The 17,327-nt window shown below is 35.6% G+C and overlaps 1 protein-coding gene across 2 annotated transcripts in view; it reads right to left on the bottom strand.

The window, feature by feature from the left end:
- LOC125056632 (dual specificity protein phosphatase 22-like) overlaps positions 1 to 15,037 on the bottom strand; it is a 39,977-nt gene extending 24,940 nt beyond the window's left edge. For both annotated transcript variants that reach the window (XM_047659847.1, XM_047659848.1), the window contains exon 1: positions 14,638 to 15,037. In XM_047659847.1, coding sequence (XP_047515803.1) covers positions 14,638 to 14,658 — 21 coding nt within the window. In that variant the 5' untranslated portion in view covers positions 14,659 to 15,037. The remainder of the gene's footprint in view (positions 1 to 14,637) is intronic.
- Positions 15,038 to 17,327: the final 2,290 nt, after the last annotated feature.

Below are 17,327 nucleotides of genomic sequence, written 5' to 3'. Positions count from 1 at the left end.
CCACTCCCCTTAAAGTTTGTAAAAATTGCAATTTTAATAAAGCTTCATTATTCAGTGAAAATATTTTTTATTCAACAATAGGATTTATAAGAGTTCAAACGACTTCATTACAAATGCGGAAATACAAGAATACAAATTCAGAATACAATGCGCTCGAAAGATAAAAGCTGGTTTGCCCGCAAGCTTTCTTCATTGTTTCTCAGATATTTCTGGCTTATTTCGATGCATTTTTACTGCAGCGATTATCAATTTATTAATTATTATATTATGATTTATAGATCAGAGAGCAAACTGGCAGGAGGTTCACCTAATGTGGTGGTGCGGGGCAGATACTGCCTTAAAAAACGCTCAATTGTAGGACCGACGTCGATTTTATACGGGTGTAATTTCGTATTCATTTTCAAATAAGTTATTGACAAATAAGTGGACTTTTTGACACACATCATTCGCTTCAGTATCTATGAATATATTACAGATTATTTACGATTAACTTCATTTCAAGAATTCCAATTATATAATTATAGAAATTTCTATTGGAGCCATTGTTACCAAATGGTGTAAATACTAACTTTAAGGAATAATATTTCATATTCATTAATTGCGAATATCACTATTTTTCCTGACTTGTACTTAACATGAGCAGAGATTAATTTGTCGGAAACAAAAGAAAACACAATTACACCTCATATTGTGTTTTGTTTACGAGAATATTTTAAGAGTTATTTTAAATGTATATTTAAAGCTCAAGTCTCGGCTTCGCCAGATCAATGTAGATTTTAATACGGGTGTGATTAATTATTATTATTAGTGTTTACGACACAATGTCTCACATAGTATTTATATGTTTCTCTTAAACAGTATATTGATGAAAATCGAATCTGTTGCGTAGCTTATAACATTTAAAAGCTGGGAAACATTTATTAAATATTTATTTTGGATTTTTATTTATTTATCTACACTACATTATACAAGATTAAACATAAAATCAGGTTACATAAATAATTAGACAATGGGCAAAAAATCTAACATGCGATTTCTCCGGGCAACTAGAAAAAAAGAAATAATACGTGCTGAGAGTAATGTGCAGGAAGTGCATAACTAAATTAACAAACAAAAGTACAAGTAACACTAGAATAATACAATACTAAATAAAAATTAAAAAACAAATATAGTGTCACAAACTTTTCTTGGCCGGCGGCTGTAATGGGTCCCCGTAACAAGTCGGAAAATGCATATATTATCTATATAATGGTGTTCCTTTTACTCGATTAGGTACAATACTTTTTAAATCATTGAAATCGGTAAATTGGTTGCGAAGATATTACACATTTTGTACAGGCCAACCGCGGCGCGGCCGAAATGCTCATGTGACGTCACGATTTCCCTACCGACCGCGCGCTCGCTCTCCGCCATTTGGTCCGAGAGCTGGCACCAATTTTTGGGCAGGTATTTGAGGCAAGCTGAAAACTTGTCACATACCTCTCCTATTATATTCCAACACGGAATTGCAGACCTGGCTGGTGAGTAGCGGGGCTAAATCAACCCCTACATTTTTGAAAATATTAATTTTTTTTTCCCAAAAATATATTTGAGGCAATACGCAATTTATATATGTTGCAGTGTAATACTTAATAAATACGAAAAAAAATAAGCCAGACAATTTAATCGGGGCTTTAACATTACCAGACGCGTGCAAATATTTTTTCAAAAAATTATAAAAAATGTTTTTGAGGCAGCTTGAAATTTTAATGGAGTGTTATTTATAACTATAAAATAAAATTCCCAAAAAGACAGATCATTTCGGTAGGGCTTTCTACCTGCCAGGCGATCAAACAAATAATGGATGGGTACGGGCCTGTACTACTATAGACAAGCTGTAGTGTGAGAGAGAGCGCATATCGACAGCTGTCTTCGTTCTTGCTTGCCGCGTTACTATTGGCTCTAGCGAGGCCACGTGACTTACAATAACCCATGAGATTTCTAGTTAGAATTTCGGAGTAAAAAAATATAAAATTTTCTGAATTTGTACTAAATACATTTTGCATAAAAGTGATTGTATTGATTTATGGACGTTAAAGGGAGATATTTTTGTGATTTCTTTTTTATCTTAAAAAATTAGCCATTTTGCCAATTTTAATGCGAATTTAAACGTAATGAATTGTTAAATATTTGATATTTCCGTAAAAATATTTATTTTTTGAAGAGAATTAAAAAAAAAAATCAGTACAGAATTCATACTGTTGCCCCTACATTCAAAACTAAAAATTGTTTCTCTGACATTATTGCAAGTCAAAATTTATACGGAAATTTAAAACCTTTTTCATCTTAAAATTAATAAGGGTTACGTATAAAAAAAACCAATGATTAAAATACAAAATCGCAAAACTAGATTTATAAAAATATAATATTTCTTCAGTGTTTCAATTATTTATGTATAAAAAAATTAGAAATAAATTAAATTCGTTTCACGTCAGATAAATTATCATTTTTCGTCTGTGGATCAGAATCTTCATCAGAACTACTTGAATCTTCGGATTCATCTGTATCAGATTCGGCAACCTCTTCATCATCTGCGAAAAGAAATAGATATTTATTTTTTTAATTAATCACAGAAATTTGAATGCAGCAGTTATTAAAAATAAACCATTTATTCTCACCTGTAGTATGATTTTCATGATCGTTATTTTTATTTTCCTCGTGAACAACAGCGTCGAATACTAATTGCGGCATACACTCTCCGTCAAACCAGTGAAAATCTAGCGTATCCTCATTAAGTGTCCATCCGTTTCTATTAGGTGTCAAAGAACTGGGGAATCGTAAATATGCATTTCTCCAAATGCTTGTTATATATTGCGTTCTTAAAAGATGTTGTTTTAATTCAGAAGAAAGAAGAGCTGTAAATGCTTAATTTTATTTATCAGTATGTAATGCTTGAAAAATAATTAAATTAATACAATACCTTTTGTAAGAGTATAAATATTGGATTCAATCACAGTATTTTCACTATATTTTTTCATCAAAGCTATAAAATTCTTATAACAACTTGTAACCATCTGAAAGGTTAGGAATCACTGGCAAAACAATATGATTATATTTTAACCTATGATGTTTGCGGATATTTAACACCTCCTGACTTTTTTTGAGAGTTTTCTCCACAAAAGCAATCACTTTAGCATCATTTTTTTTACAAATAACACAAACTAACTTTTCACTAGACATTTTCTAATTATTTGAGTTTTCAATAGTGTAATAATACCATTAGTAGAATAATACGACTGAAAGTAACGACTCCGAAATTCTAACTAAAAACCTCATGGGTTATTGTAAGTCACGTGGCCTCACTAGAGCCAATAGTAACGCGGCAAGCCAGAACGAAGACAGCTGTCGATATGCGCTCTCTCTCACACTACAGCTTGTCTATAGTAGTACAGGCCCGTACCCATCCATTATTTGTTTGATCGCCTGGCAGGTAGAAAGCCCTACCGAAATGATCTGTCTTTTTGGGAATTTTATTTTATAGTTATAAATAACACTCCATTAAAATTTCAAGCTGCCTCAAAAACATTTTTTATAATTTTTTGAAAAAATATTTGCACGCGTCTGGTAATGTTAAAGCCCCGATTAAATTGTCTGGCTTATTTTTTTTCGTATTTATAAAGTATTACACTGCAACATATATAAATTTCGTATTGCCTCAAATATATTTTTGGGAAAAAAAAATTAATATTTTCAAAAATGTAGGGGTTGATTTAGCCCCGCTACTCACCAGCCAGGTCTGCAATTCCGTGTTGGAATATAATAGGAGAGGTATGTGACAAGTTTTCAGCTTGCCTCAAATACCTGCCCAAAAATTGGTGCCACCTCTCCTACTAATTCATTTATTAAAGTTCACTCGATCTGCGCGGGTCGTGTTGTGGTTTTTATGTGAAAATATGCCGCATTATAAGTACTGTATAGTACCGAAATGTACTAATACTTCAACTAGTACACCTGAAAAACTGTTTTTTAATGTGCCAAGGGACCTGAAAGTGCGCAAAAAATGGTGTACTGTCATGAAGACCTTACATTACTCATGTGGTAAACAGTAAAACTTGTTTACGAATGTTAAAGAAAAATACAGGGTCGTACTAGGTATATTTCAATGAATAAATAAATGATAAAAAGTGTAAGTAGTGAAGTTTCTAATAACCCTTCCTCAATAGTCTGGTAAAACCCAGGGTCGTACTGAGGCTCAACGAAATGAAATGTGCCGTTCCCGGGAATATTTCCCAATGCCGGAACAAAGGGGAACATTCCCGCTTTGGGGAATATGTATCTGTGGGTACTAAAACTGTAGCCATAGTGAATTCTATACATTGAATATTTTTTTGAATAATCGAGTTATGAGAGCTCCATTCACGCAATAGAAACCAAAAATATTGTTTTTGAATTTCTTGTCCTATCTGTTGAACGCTTTTCACGCGAAAACCTCTAGACGTATTTTACGCCTTTTTTTTAAACTCTTTGCGAATATTTTTACAATACGTGTAGTTTAGCCACCACTGCTCTTACTTCTGGTTCCAGACGTTTTCCTCTTTCTATAGCGACTGTCTCCTGTATGGATGCCCCGAAAATCTGTTCAACTAAAACACCATCAGTCTTGCAGTTTGCAGTTTCGTGAATTTTTGACGCCGTTACTCTGGAGTGTCATAGTTCCCTCCACAATGGTGAATCAGCTTGCGATGATGTTACTTCTTCTGCTTTGCTACAGTCATCTATAGTCATCCGATTTGAGCAGAAGTGAATAAAATGATGTTTCTTATATTCATTTGCACTGACAAAACTAGACGACAACAATACGCAAGTCAATAAGATTGAAATGAAATTAATCATTTCGTCGGGCACTTTTCTTACTTACCTAACGGCAATGTGCCGTCCGTTGCCTACTAACAATACTAGGAACTAACTCCCAATAAGATTTCCGATTGGCAATGTACCCAGAAACATTGAAAACAATATTCCCGGTAACATGTTCGTATCCATAAACCTTACTGGGAATTTTCCCGGGCCTGAATACGACCCTGTATTCCTGACCTACTTATTATCCTGCTGTTTTGATTAGGTTGATAATGAGATTTGATTACCTCTGAAGTTTCCAACCACGAATTTCAGCGCTTGTGTAGTTTGAATGATTACTAAGATAATCAAATACCATTTAGGTAGATTATCGGATTGCGCTTGCTCAAAACCGATATCTACCTTTTTTCTACCACTGATTTGTTATATTATAATAAAACCTTCTAATATTAAACAAAACAAATCACTTATTAATCGATTGGGTATAAACTGGTGACGTTACGCTCCGTGTTGGACGAGTATCGCGAACAGAATAAACAGCGCGGGGCGCGCTGTGGTTCGGCAGCAAGCGTTGAGATATTGTGACGTCATCGCTTGCATTCGCGCGGTCAGTAAACCTTGTTCGGTATTTTGCCCATAACTTTGTCAGTTTTGATCGTAGAACAAAATTTTTTGCATTTTATGTTTTAGTTTCTCAAGGACTATAAAACTGCATTTATAACATAAAACCATTACGGGTCTCCATTGGTACTACCGTCGCCATTTTGAAATGTCAGTCTGACATTGTTTATTTTCTGTAATTTTCTGGTCCGTACAATAAATAGTTTTACTATCTACCAACATCTAATAAAAATCCTACAGAAATGTATTTATTTTTATTTCTTGCATTATTAATCACAATGGCAAAGTTTTAATTATCGAACAATTCTAGTTGCTAGGTATCTTTAAAAATGTTATATTAATAGTAGGTACAGGTAACAAAACCTATCATATCACTTGTTCCTAAGTTTGTGTCATATTTATTTAAGCCTAGAACTGTATTTTCTAAATACTAGTATACAATGTTTTATTAAGACATTTCAAAAAATTATTAAGTTAGCCTGCATGACTTATTACTTATGCTTATTCCCCTTATAATGGTTAATTTTTATTTACTGGCAACATTAGTATTGCTAGTCTAAGATCCGGCTACAGGATTAGTGCGCTCATTGGTTATATCGGCTAAAAACCAAATTTTTATGTAGATTTATAATTAGGAGAATGTATATATACCAAGTTGCCTATCAAAATTTGGTCGCTAGTATTTTTAATGAAATCATTTTGAATTGATTTTTGGGAAAACATTTCGTTCTCGATTTCGATCTCGTACTATAATAGCCATGACAGCGACGCTTACCGGCCAAGAAAAGCACTCTATGTATCTGTACTTATTTATGACATTTTCTAGGTTTACAAACTGTTAGTCGACTACATACATATTTTATTAGTTCGCGTGGAAAAGTAAAATGTGTTTTATGAAATGCCGGTAAAATAAATTATGCATTCTTTGCGTGACATAACAATCGCTTATCAATTGTTCGTGCCATTACTGTTTCAAATCTGGTACATTAAATATCGAACCACTTTATTATACAAAAATTGGTACTCAGTTATCGTACATAGTTTATTTCGTCTGAATGTTCCTCTACTCGAATCAACCAATCATAATCAAGCGAAACGTGTCAACGTTTTACCCACCTGGTGTTCACGTTTGCGATTCTGTTAATATTTCACCTTAATGCAGAAGGCCGAGGGCTTAACCAGCCAAGGGAAACTTGGTAGGAGGATGAGAAATAATTTAAATTATATATACAGAGCTTGAAGCGTGAAATTTGTATCGTCAGCTCCAGGTAAATTACAGGACTTAGAGACATCATTCGAATTGTGTAATACTTCCGACCATCTTGCAGATGAATCTAAATCTAATTAGGAAATATTATTTATGCCATGATTGGGTTACAGTGTGTAAACCACAAACAACATTAATAAAGTGTATAGAAACATAATATATACCAACGACCGCCAATCAAAGGCCTATACATCTTTAAATTCCTAAAAAGATACAGATTGTATGAAACCACGGTCTACAGGATTGAAGAACGTGAGCTTTTACATTGACCTTTCGTAATCTCGAATGAAGGGCAGTTCAGAGTACTGAAATGTGTAAGAGTACTTTAACATGCTGACAGAGTCAGAGATGAATGATACGACACGTTATGGAATCTGTTTTAATGTTTCGATTAGATATTGTAGATAATTTTAGCTTAATGGTACTTAAGTATTCGTTTATGTTCTTGAAATATGTATTAATTAGATTTTATTAAACTTCTAAAAAGAAACGAAGAAAAGAAAAAATTCATATATTTAGGTTTTAATAATAATTTATTATATGGGTATTTTTAGTTTCGTTTTGATTCCTTTAATTAATAGTGGCGTTCTGAAGCTTAGGATAACGCGTTTGTTTTATTCGATTGGCGTACTATGAAAGCGCTATGAGCAAACTCGCGGATTATTTTTCAGAGAATACCAAAGTGCTCGCGAGTGCATTGCCGGCTTTTTAAGAATTGGTACGCTCTTTTCTTGAAGGACCCGAATACGAAAAGCAGCCTGTGCGTCCGCCACCGAATGTTCCGAATGAGACGTCCAAAGACGGATTCTCCACAGCGAAAGCTTCACTTAAGGGGCGTTCCCACGAAGCGTTAATCACGACAGTCAACCACGCTTTCGTGAAATACACTTCTGTGTGAACGCATAGGCGTTAAACTTGCTTTCGTGAGGAACGGCGCACGACTCAAGCGTGGATAGATCAAACGTGTTTGATTTTCAGTCGTGTTATACCGTTCGTGAAGCCAAGATGTCGTCACAACAACGTGGAATTAAGTTTAACGACAGTGAAACTACGCGTTTTTTGGAGTTATATTCTAAAACGATCTTAAAATAGCACAACTTTCAACAACCAGATCATTCATGATCGATGTTTCGATAATGACTAAGTCGAAACACGAAGCGTGAACGGCACGAAATCCCCCAACCATGTGAACGTTTCATCAATTCACACTTTCGTGAGTGTCACGAACGACAGTTGACTAGCGTAGTTGACTGTCGTGATTAACGCTTCGTGGGAACGCCCCATTATTTACGTGACAGGGGTGTAATAAGGATAATTCAATCGCTACCCCTCAAGGGTATGACATTTTGTCTCCTAAGTATTCATGAATATAAATAATAGTTAACAAAAACTAAAAAACACGCTTTTAAAGCACATCAAACTAAAAAGTGAAAAATAATTCCTAAGTTAGGCTGAAAATGGTGGTAATTAACAAAAAATACTGGTATTATTGTGAAAAAGCGTGGGGCGCTCTGTGCCATATTTTTCGTCTATCGAGCAACCCACTTTTTAGTTTGATGTGCTTTAAAAGCGTGTTTTTTTAAACTATTATTTATTTTTTAGTTAAATTTTTTTTTTTTCGGATTATATCATTGTCATCGATCTTTGACAGGTGCGCAAAATTTGAATAAAATCTGTCTAAAGTGGGTCAAAATCGAGTCCGAAGGAGTCGGTTGCATACATACATACAGGTGAAGCTAATATAAAGCGTGTAAAAACTCATGGCGCCACCACTCTTTGTCTTGATTACTGTTTCCTTAATAAGTATTCTGTATATGCAAATATGATCAGCCATCTCTAAATACTTTCCGTATACTTGCTAAATTGTGAGGAATCCCTTTGTGTACAGGCTTCAAAAAAGCTAACGCTGTTTATTTAATAAGAAAGATTTTCTAACAATAACAGAAGACCATTCCATTTGCTAAATGGTATTTACCCAAGCGCAGATTATCACTTTAATAAACAACAAGCGTCCCGTTGGGCCATTTTTGCCCAGTCTTTACGAACTATTCGCAATTCCATTTTACGGCAAATCGTTATTCTATTGAGGACAATTTGGGCCGAATCCCGTGATTGCAAAAGGCTTTGTTTATTAGGTCGTTATTTAGTTAACTTCAGGTATTTCGATTTCAATAGTTTTCTTAGTAGTAATTTATGGAAGGGAATATTGTAGACTAAAAATAATACCGAGTATAATATGACTACCAAAATCTTTTAGTCTTTGACTTAGCCTACAAGCAAAATCTAAACGCCATGGCTATCAAACTATTTAATCACCTTTCTAGAAGTTATAGTTTACTGTTCTGGAATGCTTTCAAGGAGAATGCGATATTAAAATTAATGCCATAAGTTTTGACAACAATTATAACTTAACTGATCTTATTATGACATCATGATAATTAATATGACATTTGGATGCCAATTTGACATTGACAATGACAATGACATTATAATAAAATTATTATTGAAAATATTCAAATATATGTCTGAGTCGTATCGTAACTAATATTACACCGCTTAATTCGTTACGAAGTTTTGGAAATATTATGTTTTTGCGAAAATGTTGACGGTAAGGGTCGCTGGTAACATTATGTAAAAATATTTTCCTGAGCTACAATATGGCGAACAAAGTTTTCAAACAAACAATCTATGAATATTTTATTATAAAATAAAGAAGTTACACAATTATGTCAAAGTAGAAAGAAGCTGCTCTTTCTCCAATCTAAAAGAAGGACTGACCATTGACTGACATACTTTGGGCTTAATGGCTAAGGCCGAGTTGAACATAATATCCTCAGCGGCCGGAATACCTTTGTTGGCACGATTAAGGGTATGATTGTAGGCACGGATTGTAGACGTTGCTACTTACTGTTTTAAATTTGGAAATGACATACCCTCAGTGGTCTTGAATTATTTTTAGCTAAATTTATTCGGTTCTCACATATATTTTCTATTGCCAAACGCAAAGCTTGCTGCTTAATACCGAGGCATAAGTAACGACGTTTTCTTGAATTTTAAAAATAATATTAAATAGGCAAACTTTATTTTACATTATATTTGTGTGATTATAAGTTTAAAAAGGCGAAATAGGAATCACAAACCGACTTTATTGTGCCTAATTCTCGATTTCTTGCTTGATGATTTGATTCTAACTTGATGAAAATACAAAAAAATAAAAAACATCCAAATCTACGCGTCTTCGCATTATCTAAAGTAATTTTTGTGTCGAATTAAAAGTTTTATATATTATTAATTGTGTCTAATTAAGAAGATCTTTCTTGCAATATTTAAAAATAAATCAGCATATATATGACACCAGAAGATAACAAAATCCGCAAGTTTATAGATTTCCAAAAACTTTCGTAGGATTCTATACGAGAGATAAAATGTATTATTTTCGCCCACATTTTCGCAAATTGATAACCTTACCGAACTCACAGAACTTGCGGATTTTGTTATATTCTGGTGACATATATGTATACATAAAATTTAAATTCTTTATATTCTTCATTTTTGTAAAACAGTCCCGATATTTTGCGCACAGCTATTGTCACTATTACTTAATCATGTAAAGTGGATACACGAAAATTGTTATACTTTATAGTTTATATTGTATAATGTGTTTACTTTGATATATTACATGCGTGACCAAAATAATTACTCATACATTATTATAATTAGGGCTCTTAAAGGTAGGGTATGCATTAATCAGAGCGTGTTTAGCAAAAAAGGTAGCTGACCCGAGTTAAGTTAGGCGGCGGTTTTATATTAGTTATTTAAGATACACATAAACATAAAATTTAATAGCTCCCACTGTTTGTATGAGCTTTATCTTTTCATATTGTCATATCCAAGACAACACTTTTTCAGTTATTTTTTTTTGTAATTGTGCTCCTTTTCAAAAAAGTACACTATGTAAGCAAATGTATTGTTTAAATTTGTCGGTCTAAATCTGTTTTAGGATTCATTTTACAATAATTTTTGATTCACAATCATTTCATATTTTTACGAACAGAATTTATTGCTGCGATACCAAATGAATAAAAACGTAACCAACAAACATAGTTAGAAAGTAATGGGACACATTTGTTGATGTTATCTAATTTTTTACTGATATTATTCCTAATAACGAAAACCTTAGTTTTCATCTATGAACTTTATAGTTGAAAAAAATTTACACGTGAATTTATTGTTTTATATATTCTTGCTATTTATTTCCATTCCATCTTTCCATTCCGTCCAAGCGGCACCCACTCCTATACTTGTTTTGCTGCCGTCCGTATAGATTTGTGTGCCGCCGTGTCCTTCGATTTCTTCCGGATTGGTGAGCATCTTGTAGTCCAGTTTTGTTTGTTTCGCCGGGTGTGGGAGATCTACGTATTTCACTCTCCTCTCTAATTCTTCGCCCTCCAGTATTTCCGTGCTGACCCCCCTTCTTATCTCGTATAAGGCAGCGGCTTCTTGAATACGGAGGTCTAGTGGAAGTATCCCGGCCAGTAGGGTTGCTGCGTGTAATGATGTCGTCCTATAAGTTTTTGCTACTTTTTGGGCAAAGCCCCTTTGAAGATGATTTAGTTTTCTGCGTACACAGATTTTATTTGTCGCGGGAGCCCACACCGCGGCCGCATACATTACGATTGGTTCAATAACGGCAGTGTACGCGGTCGCGATAACTTGCTGGTTTAGTCCCCATTCGATCTTCGCGGCTTTGGCCAGCTGCTTATATATCTGGATGGCCTTCCGGCATACCCTCTCCACATGTCTGTTAAACGTGAGTCTAGCATCCACATCAACTCCGAGAATTCGAATGTGGTTATCCATCTGTATCGGTACATTATTCATATTTAGCCGTGGGGTATCATACTTCAGTTTGCGCGTCACCACCATGGCTTTGGTCTTGTGTGGCGCAAACTTCAGTTTGTTTAGGATACCCCATCTGTGTATCCGGTTCAATGTTAGGTTGAGGTTCTGCTGGATCTCACTACCGGTCTCTCCTTCCGCTATCAAAACGACGTCATCCGCAAAAGCCTGGACGTACTCACCACCATTTCGCAAGTCCTGTAGGAGCGGGTCCAATATTAGATTCCACATTGTTGGTCCCCCTATTGAACCCTGAACGCAGCCTTTGTTAGTTACTTTTTCAACCGTTTGTCCAGCGTAGGTTAATTTTATTTGTCTTTCGTGTAAGTAACTATCCATTACTTTCCTTAGTTTTAATGGGCATTGTTCTTCTGCCAGTCGGACTCTAATTTGCGGCCACCAAGCGCTGTCAAATGCGCCCTCTATATCGAGTGATACGATTGTTAGTATCTTCTTTTGTTTCAGCTTTGCGCGTATATGTGTGACTGCGTCATATAGGGCGTCTTCAGTGCTCCGCTGGGGCATGAATCCGTATTGGATTTTCGAGGTTTTCGGGACTAGATGCCACTTTAGCCGAGCGATTATCATTTTTTCGTATACTTTGCCTAGAAGAGGTAGTAAGCCTATGGGTCTGTAAGACTTCGGGTTTGTATAATCTGTCTTACCAGGTTTGCGCAATACAATTATTGTAGCCTTTTTCCACAATTTGGGGAAGTACCCTAGCTCCAGGCATTTATTTAGGACGGTGAGGAATAAGTTAGGCGCCGCGTTTATCGCGTGCCAACTTATGTCCGCCGTTATGCCATCTTCTCCGGGGGCCTTCCTCGGGTTGAAACTGAGAGCGGCGGTTTCGAGTTCAGTCATTGTAAAAGGGGGATCATAGACTAAGTTATGTCCCTCTTTATTTACTGTGTTTGCTCTTCTTCTTATCAATTTGTGGTCTTCAGTTTCATCCTCACTAGTGTCTTCCGGGAAGAAGGTTCTTGCCAAGGTCTCCGCTGACTCCCTTTCGCTAATGTATCTACCGTCCCTGCGAAGTGGTAAATCCTGGACTCTGGTCTCTGTCCCTCTTATCACTCTATATATACCTTCCCACATTGTCTCTCTTTCCTGTTTCTCGCAGAACTTTTTCCAGCTCTCAGTTTGGGCTTGTTTGATCCGGTTTTCATACTCTTGTTTTAATGCAAGGTATTCACCTACAACCTCTTGCCTTCTGCGTGCTGCGGCACATCTTATCCTTCTCTTTCTAGTCTCAAGCTGTTTCTTGAGCACCTGTAGTTCTTCGGTCCACCAAACCATTTTTGTTTTCTTCCCGGTTTTAATTTTTGGAATTGCTATTTCACTTGATTTAATTACTACATCTGTGAATTTTTCTACAATTTGTTCCAAGTCTTCAATTTTATCTGTCTTTGTTACGACGTCCTCTGTTAACTGAGAATTTTCTATATTTCCTAACATTTCTTCCTTGAATTTTACCCAATCAGCTTTTTTACTGTTGTAAATTTTTGTTTTACTCTTTCTCTGGATTCCTTGATGCATTTTTGCATTAATTTTGAATAATATGGCATTGTGATCCGATGAAACCATTCCTATGTCTACTCTCCAATCTTCAATCTTTCCCAGTAGGTCACTCGTGCACACTGTTACGTCTAAGTGGCTGACTATTCTGGTTCCTCTCCTTATAACCTCAAATGTTGGTTGCTTCCCATCATTCAGTATGTGCAGGCCAAGCTCTGTTACCAGACTTCCGAAGGCTTGTCCTCTATTGTCTATTTTTGGGCTTCCCCACCACGGACTTTTGGCGTTTGCATCACCCCCTAGCACTATTCTACTGTTGAGCTCATTCACCGTCGTTTCCAGGTGCTTTAGATAGGGTTCTATACAGGCTGGGTCTGGTTCCATGTAGAATGAGATTAGTGCAATGCCAGTTTGTGCCGTGGTCTTCAGTTTGATAGGCACTACATTAGTTGTTGTTAGTGCGGGGTATTGGGTAATACCAATATCCTCGTCAAAAATTAACACTGCTGCCTTTATTACTTTACCCGCCGGAGGATTCTGGCACTGCACCACTCTCACTCCCCTATAGTCTTTCACCCTACCCAGGGCTCCAATGTATGGCTCCTGTACTAGAGCGACTGTTATTTTCCTCGATTGTGCTTCACAAATAAGTTCACTCATTGCGAGTCTTTTCCTTTGCAGGTTAATCTGCACTATTTTTATCGATTTTACCGTTGGCTGGCCCTTAGCAATAAGCTACTCTGCTTCTGGCCAGGCTATCCCACCTCTTCCTTACTGGACAATGAACGTCAAAGGCTCCGTGGTCTTGTCTCTCGAAACCCATCCTTTTGCAGTTTATACAGGTGGGTTTTTCAGCTGCTTTATATTTGAGGCACTTCTCCCGCATGTGGGTTCCTCCACAGTGGGCACAGGAACAGACCAGATCGTCCTCTTCTTTGCAGTGCTTTCGCCCATGGCCATAGCCCAGACATTTCATACACTGCACCAGAGGGGACTGATCTCCAACCCACACCCTTTGAAGGTCCACATGCACTTTTCCTGCGCTAGTCAACGCTTGCCATAATTTTGGTGAGACCTGAAGAATGACGTGACCCTCATATGTTTATATATTATTAAGTGTACAATACTGTGTTTAAAATAAAAACAATTTTGTTTGGATTTCAAAAACTTAACGAAAACTATAAAAATACGTTTATTACAATTTTTTAAATTCCAGAAAGGTTATGATTTCTTATCTATAATTTTTTATCATTAATTTTCTCAAAGTAATCTTAAAGTTTAAATTTATAAAGAGCCCCGTCACGATAAATTTATTTTGGCAAGAATGTAATTTTATCTCTCTAAAAACTCCCCCATTTTTTTATTCATATTAATTATAACAGTGGCCGTAGCGTATCCTGTAGCGGAGCGGTCTACAAACGTGCGACAATTCGTAGAAAAGCTACGTTATCGTTACGTAATAATAGTCCACTCCGTAAAATAACGTTTGAACTTACCTTATTCATTCCATTTCCCATTTTGGATTTTTCTCAACCAACCATATAAATTAAACTTATTGTCGGCAATATATCCTAGTCCTACAGTTATAACATTAAAAATATTACATATTTCTATTTTAATTGTCAACTAGTCAACATTTATATCACTATGGCTACATTGTTGACACCGGGTGGTGTGATTTTATTGACGGATTGATTGATTCCTATATTTAAGCCACCACGAGTAGTAAATATATCGATTCAAGAACAGGTTTGTTTTCACGGAATGTGTATTGATCGTATTTATCGTTTCGTTGTAATTAAAGTCACGTTTTGTTAGGAAAGTGAAATACATGCAATCATGTTAGCGGGCGGCGCGCCACTGACGAGCGCCGGGCTTCGAGCGTCACTGCGTCTAATAACTATAGCACAGAGTACCTATACTGTAGGGTTGTGCTCGTTCGATATAATAGTGACAATCTTCTCAATATATATAAATTAAGCGTCACGTTGTTTGTCCGCTATGGACTCCTAAACTACTTTACTGATTTCAATCAAAATTACACCGTGTGCAGTTTGATCTAACTTAAAAGATACTGTACGTATGTATGTTTTTTTTTTTTCGTGGGGAAATGTGTTACGCATACCCTCCCGCTACATGGTTGACCTGGTGGGGAAGGGTTATGTGGGACTCGCTGTTGTGCATACCCGCTAAAACCCCACGGCGGCGCCAGCAGCAATCGCCCGGGGCAGGACACGATAACAGCGTAGCCTTGTCCGCAACGTATGTATGTAACTGAACTCCCCTTAAACGGCTGGACCAATTTGAGTGATTTTTTCGGTATGTATAGGTTTGATGGTTTAGACTCACAAATCAGCCCAGCAGATGGCGCTGCAGTCGGTACTTTGATACTTTGTTTAGTAACCAAATCGCTTGAAATATCATGCAGGACAACGTCTGTCGGGTCCGATAGTTATTAGATATTTTTCAGAGCACATAATATTGTGACTATGTCTGTGTCATTGTGGTTAACTGCTTAAAAGCTTGGGAAGCCGGTGAACAATAGGTTGATGAGCACAGACGATATATTGAAAAAGGCCCATAAAGTAACTATCCTATAGTCCATATGTTACAGGAATTTTAATAGATTACGCAGACTCATACCTAAAATTGAATTGTTTCTTGACAACAATTTTTCAAAAACATACATATTTCTTCGTTCAAGTTTATATAATATCGATAACATCCATTCACATCACTATGGTTTAGCATAAAAAGTAACGACAGTCCATTTTCATTATCAACAGAAAACACCTTTGCCGAAACATCAAACAGTACCAGTGATATCATTTGCTATAGACCAATGTAATGGATAACGTTGAAAGTTCTTTAGGTCGAACCTTGTCTTTGATTACCTTACCTATACCGTATACGCTATGTACTTAGTATGGTTTAATCGTATTGATTTTATTTTAATATAGCGCTGTAAATATTCAATTTATCTACTTCATACACGCTTCATATACACATACATGCTAATTACCAGATTTGGACCTCGTTTCTCCGCGCGACTAATTACTTTAGCTGTAACCGAACTTTAACTTTAAATGAAGTAAGTTTAAAAATACCGTATATTTGTTAGACAACACGCTTCTGTGATTCACGTGTGGTCACGAAAAATTCACAAAAGCTGAAATAATGCTAATAATGCATTGCAAACCAAAACATTTCCCACAATTTAATTTTGTTTCTTTTTTACTGTAATTTTATTATCTATTACATTATTAAGAAATAATCGTAGGCGTATTAATAAACCTTTTATGTGTAATAATGAATATTACAGGCATTTCAATCCGGTGTTGTATTAGACCAGTGCAGATAGCCTTCAAAATAAATAAAAAGTGAAAAAAATTACAGTAGGATGAAACCCATTAGAAAAGCAGGGGAATATGATCAAAATGAAAGGAAAAATAAATTACGGTCGATCTGAGGTCGGGAAGGGGTAGGGGGGGGAGGTTTAAGGGTAAAAAACGGTTTATCTCGATTTCCGGCAAAACTAAAAGTCCTATCGAAGAAAGTTAAATGGCAAAGTTGTAGGTAATAAAAAGATCTAAAACTTTTGTATTCACACATTTTTCACATAACCTCAAAATTGGTGTGATAAATTCAAAAAACCAAGTTTTTGGTTTTTTATTTTTATCTTTTACAAAAATTTATTTTTTTAAACGAAATTTGGTGAAAACTTACCTTATTATGTCCCAAATATACTGTAATTTATTTGATTAAAAATATTTATTTTTTCACCTTATTTTGAATTAATATCGAAAAAACACCCTAATTTTCAATCGAAAATTCTGACGTCAAAATTTCAGCTTTTTTCAAAAAGTTGGTATGCTTTCAGTTCGTTGAAATCTCTACTTTCCTATGGTAAAAAAATATATATATATTACCATAGTAAATCTTCTCAGAAAATGCAAAACATCGTATGCAGTAACGCCCAGACCCGTCATACCCTTCCCTACTTCTCTATGAATCTTCTTTAAATTATAATTAGATGCCTATTTATTACTATTTTAAGATAACTTATATATACCTGAGTGACCTAAAAAAATTTTTAGCCTTTAGATGAGCTAAAATTTTCGTATTTCATAGAGAAGTAGGGAAGGGTATGACGGGTCTGGGCGTTACTGCATACGATGTTTTGCAT

Source organism: Pieris napi, chromosome 15 (genome assembly GCF_905475465.1).
Source record: "Pieris napi chromosome 15, ilPieNapi1.2, whole genome shotgun sequence".
Lineage (NCBI taxonomy): Eukaryota > Metazoa > Arthropoda > Insecta > Lepidoptera > Pieridae > Pieris > Pieris napi.
Note: the sequence above shows the minus strand (reverse complement) of the source record. Positions and strands in the feature narration are given on the sequence as shown.